This window comes from Microtus ochrogaster, chromosome 1, assembly GCF_000317375.1.
Source record: "Microtus ochrogaster isolate Prairie Vole_2 chromosome 1, MicOch1.0, whole genome shotgun sequence".
Lineage (NCBI taxonomy): Eukaryota > Metazoa > Chordata > Mammalia > Rodentia > Cricetidae > Microtus > Microtus ochrogaster.
Window position 1 is genome coordinate 93,468,918 of NC_022009.1, and position 5,482 is coordinate 93,474,399.

At 43.6% G+C, this 5,482-nt stretch overlaps 1 protein-coding gene across 1 annotated transcript in view; it reads left to right on the forward strand.

Annotated features, from left to right (window-relative positions):
• Positions 1–451: 451 nt before the first annotated feature.
• The window catches only part of Intu (inturned planar cell polarity protein), a 55,790-nt gene continuing 50,759 nt past the window's right edge, over positions 452–5,482 (forward strand). Inside the window, exon 1 of the mRNA XM_005343926.3 lies at positions 452–702. Coding sequence (XP_005343983.1) covers positions 554–702 — 149 coding nt within the window. The 5' untranslated portion in view covers positions 452–553. The remainder of the gene's footprint in view (positions 703–5,482) is intronic.

Consider the following 5,482-nt stretch of genomic DNA (forward strand, 5'->3'; position numbering starts at 1 on the left):
GAGACTGAACGTAATTGAGTTGGCAATGAATGACTCAGCTATTATGTACCTTAAAAATACTTGATGTTAAGTATTAACAAATCACAGATAAAAATTGTTTTTTAAAAGAAAGAACTGAAATATTTGCAAAAGCTCTTTATCTCTAAGGTTCTGTCAATACAAGAACAACAAACCTGGCCAAATGGAACCCATCCTTTTGGACTACAATTTTAAAAAATTAGAAAAAAAAGAAAACAGGACAAAGTAAAACTGTAAAATACTCAGCCTGGAAGGGAAAAAAGGAAAAGGGGGGAAAGAATATCTGCCTCACTCTCTGCTTGGGGAACCGCGGAGCAGACAGTGCACAGCCTGTGGGAAGTACACATTGGCTCTCTTCAAAGCTCCGCGTCTTCACCGGGAAGCTTCTCTGTCTCCCGGGCAACCGGCGCTTCAGCCAATCGCAGCTGAACATCGGGGTCATGTGGCCCGGCCTGGCAAAATGGCGGCGCGGCTGGAGGTGCGGCTGGCTGGTGCTGGGGTTTGAGTTCTTCCACCAGGAGCTCTCGCGATCCTGATGATGTCGGACCCCGCGTGGCGAGACTCGCGTGGGCGTCCGGCCGAGCTCCCTGGAGACCTGTCCTCACAGGAGGAGGAAGAGGAGGAGGGCGATTCCGACGCCGGGACCAGCGACTTGGACTCCCGCTCCTCAGCCAGCAGCGACACGTAAGGCTCCCGGGGATGGCGGGTCCTCGGTGTCGCGGGTCCCGGGCCCCGAGCTCCTGCTGGGGGAGCGCAGCGCTGGTCTGCTTGCTGCTGTGCCTGCCTCCCGGTGGGCTCTGTGTTCTGTGAAGGATGTCTGTGCTGCTCCTGAACCCTGTCCTGCAGTACTGCCTTCTTACTTGTGACGTGGACTCCAGCGCATTTTTAAAAAAGATTTACTTTTTATTATTTTTGATTGTGTGCACCTATGTGTCTTTGTGTGTTTGTGCACGTGAGTGCAGTGTCCATAAAGGCCAGAAGAAGGCGCTGGATCCCTGGAACTATAGTTTCCAGTGGTTGTGAACCACAGTGTGGGTGCTTGGAACTGAACTCCTGTCCTCTCCAAGAGCAGCAAATGTCTGAAGTCCCTCTCCACCTGCAGACTTCTGCGTATTTACAAGGGAAGAGACACTACACATGTTGTAAGGCAACTATTTTAAGCTCTAGAGAGGTTTTCCTCTTAGGGAAAGAAATAGATTGCAGAGAGGAAGTCTCCTCAGCACCTCACTATCAAGACAGCCTCTCTGGCTTCAGGGTAGATATTCATGCTATATTTTTTCTATTCAACCCCAGAGCTTTCTATTTCAAGTCAAAATTATTGATAATACCATGAATGAGTTATTTTGATTCACAGTATTTTATTTTTTTAAGTAATCCCTACCTGTTGCTGTGTATTAAGGACTTCTTGGAAAAGCCCGTGGTGACTTATAGTGAATGCCTGGCAGTGGAAGGGTTCAGGCCACTGGTTATCTATAGTTTTAGGATAACATTTTATGTGTAGTTAGAACTAGCAGTTACAGCATCTTCAACGAACAGTATATAACACCTTTTTTTTTTGTCATTAAAAGTGAAGGAAAACCCTGCTTAAATCCATTCTGGAAGCTTAATAGGGATAGATTGTATTCTTAAAATTTTGAACGAATGTGAGAATATTAACTTTTTGTAAGTTATCATTGTCATCTTAAAAATGCCTTAGAAATTTGTGGTTTGTTCTAGTTTCATGGCTGTTGTTGCAATAGGAAATTATGACCAACTTAGAGGAGAAAGGGTTTGCTTGGCTTACGATTCCAGGTTACCATTCATTACTGAGAGAAGTCAAGGCAGGGCCTTGAAGACAGGTCAGCTTGCTCTTTATTCTATAACAATCCCTCCAAACCAAAGCTTCAAGGCAGAAAGCGTGGAGGGTGGTGCTGGTAGGCATAGGGAGGCAGGCTTATGCTCAGCTGGCTTTCTTTTATAGTTTCAGTGCCACAGTGGGGATGCTGATAATCTTATCGGGGACCCAAAGAAAATTTGAGATTATGGTCAAGTCCTTACTGGACTATTCTGTGAGACTGAATCATCAGTCTTGAGGTTGTTCTGGATGTAGAACTCAGAGGAAACTGCAACAAACGTACTCTGAAACATTGGGTTATCTGGGTCATCTGTTCCCATTGGAGATTTTTCAGGGGGTCTTCCTTGATCAAACCTTATTTTTCTTAACCAAGAATGAATCCACAGCCTCTCACTTCTTGTGGAAAGAAAAGTGAAACGTCTTCTCCAAAGTAACATATATTTGACTTAAATTTTGTAGTCAAGACATTTTGATCAAATCTTATTTTTCTTAACCCAAAATGAATCTACAGCCTCTCACTTCCTTTAGAAACAAAAGCAAAATCTCTTCTCCAAGTAACATATCTTTTGACTTTAATTTAGAAGCCAAGGCATTTTCAAAATATATAGGTTGGATTAATCCAGCAGCATTAGTAATCCAATGTCTTTTAGCAGCTGTTGCTCCTTCCTCAGCAGTCAAACAATTCAAAGAGAACACAATAGATTACAGTATCCAGATTCTCTGTGTATTTTCCATCTTTGCATGGAAGTTAAGCCAGGGCAGATGGGAGCTGGGACTGCTAGTTTCTCTCCCTAACCCAAGTAGCTAGGTTTGGGTCCAGGTCCTAGACCTGGAATTTTAATCCCAACTCTGACCTGGGGTGGCTAAAAAGCCTCAGGCAATCAGCATTTTTGTGAATGAAGCACGATTAATAAAAACTCAGGATCAGAAATTGGAGTTCAACCTAAAGATCCGAAAAGCAAAACAGTCAGCCACTGGCTCTTACCTTGACCTCAATCTGAAATGGCAATTCTGCCTCCAGGTATCTCAACATTAGACTGTGTGTCGAGAGCTGTCTCCTCCCGTTTTATATTCCTCTCTAGGGCTGGAATTAAAGATGTGCACCACTGGGATTAAAGGCATGTACCTCTCAATTTCTATGGCAACTAGTGTGGCTACTGGGATTAAAGGCATATGTTATCATAATCTGGTCTATAAGGCTGACCAGTGGGACTGTTTTACTCTCAGATCTTTAGACAGTCTTTGTTAAAACACAGTTGAAAGACCCCGTACCAGACCCCATAATGTTGACAGTGAGATTAACCATCACCTCATCACCCACTGTTTAGTTTTCTATTCTGTGTGTCTACGCTTGTCCTTCTATTATACCTGCTAGTGTCATTTAAGTTCACAGTGACCACTTTGGGAGAAATGCACTGTTCTTTTCTCAAGAGGAGGAGGATGTAATTATCTGGGATAGTGCAAATATCCATTTTACTTAAATGAGGAAATGTGCCGGTCAGGATACATACTGTGTGGATCTTTTCCAGATCCATGTGGGCAGAAAATGTAGTAAGTACGTTACATTTACACTGTGGTAAATGAAAACACTGCTGTGATATCTGGATGGCTCAGCAGATAAAACTGCTTGCTGCTAAGCCAGACAACCCGAGTTCGATTCCTGGGACCCTCATGGTGGAAGAACAGAATGTAATCCACAGAGTTCTCTGCTCTCACGCATGCCACATGACATCTATGTACTTGCACACACACACTTACAAATATACACAATAATAATAAATAAAACACAAAGTTAGAAAAAACAAACAGAAACCTCGTTTTGTGGGGAAGAGAAGCTGAGAAAGAACCCATGATGATGCATATGGAAGGCATAAAAGCGAAATGGTGGGGGGGAGTTAGGGAGCTAAAGAAAAACAGGAGTTAACAACTGGCTGTAGAACAGGGCATTGGACGGACATCGCCTTAACCAAGAGGTGGATGGGGGAGACCACACAAGGGCTGAGAAACTCGCAAACCACAAGAGACGAGGGAGACCTGATGGCAAGCAGCAACACGATCTGCTGGGTGGAATCCTGGAGCCCAAACAGAACAGTAATAGAAGAGCGGTGACAGAAATGGAGTCTGGAGTCAGCTCACAGGCCAGCGTTAGCGTCTTACTGGCAGGCGAGTAACAGCTGGGTAAGATGTTAACACAGGGGAACGGGGTTTTATGGGAACACAGGAGCACCTTTGCAACCTTCTTTAAGTCAAAAATGAACCCGTATTTTAAAAAAAAATTCTTTTAGAGCAGGAATTAAATCTAGCTGTTTCAGTTCACATTTTTGTAGTGACTTCAAGAGTCAGCAGTAATGTGCTTTTTTATTTTATTGTTCTTTTTTGTTACTTTATAAATAATACCAATCAAAATTTCCACTTCCTTCCCTCCTCCCACTTCCCTCCCGCTGTCCCACTCCCCCTTCCTCCCTCCCCCTCTAGTCCTAAGACAGGGCAGGGTACCCTGCCCTGCTGGAAGTCCAAGGCCCTCCCCTTCCATCCAGCACACATGGCAGCACACAGCTGACTATGACTTCAGTTCCTGGGGACACGACACCCATGCACATAAAATAAAAATAAATGAATTTTAGGAAAGGTTATTGTTCACTTGTCACCTAAAGGCTTCCAGGAGGCTCACAGCTGTCTGGACTCCTCAGATCAGAGCTGGGAGATGCTAAACACTAACTTCAAGGAGAGGTGAGGTTGAAGCGCCTGATATATGTGCCTGGTGATCTAAGTGCCACTGAGCATCTAAAGTGATGCCAAGTATTGGAACCATCTAGACCAGTGAAGTGTTAGTTTTGGTGTCTTTAGCCACCTATTGCTTTACTTTTTTATGATTAATGTACACTTGAAAAGTCTGTGTTACTAATCAGCTATACCGACTGTATATATTTACCAGCTATACAGACCGTGTATGACTAACCAGCTATACAGACCATGTGTTACTAACCAGCTATACAGATCGTGTGTACTAACCAGCTATATAGACCCTGTGTACTAACGGCTATACAAACCATGTGTACTAACCAGCTATACAGACCGTGTATGACTAACCAGCTATACAGACTGTGTATGACTAACCAGCTATACAGACCGTGTGTTACTAACCAGCTATATAGACCGTGTGTACTAACCAGCTATATAGACCGTGTATACTAACCAGCTATACAGACCATGTATGACTAACCAGCCATACAGACCATGTATGACTAACCAGCTATACAGACCGTGTGTTACTAACCAGCTATATAGACCGTGTATACTAACCAGCTATATAGACTGTGTATACTAACCAGCTATACAGACCGTGTATACTAACCAGCTATACAGACCATGTATACTAATCAGCTATATAGACCCTGTGTACTAACAGCTATACAAACCATGTGTTACTAACCAGCTATACAGACCATGTGTTACTAACCAGCTATACAGACCATGTGTACTAACCATCTGTACAGACCGTGTGTACTAACCAGCTATGCGGACTGTGTGTTACTAACCAGCTATGCGGACTGTGTGTTAGTAACCAGCTATACAGATTGTGTGTTACTAACCACCTATACTGACCGTGTGTATACTAACCAGCTATAC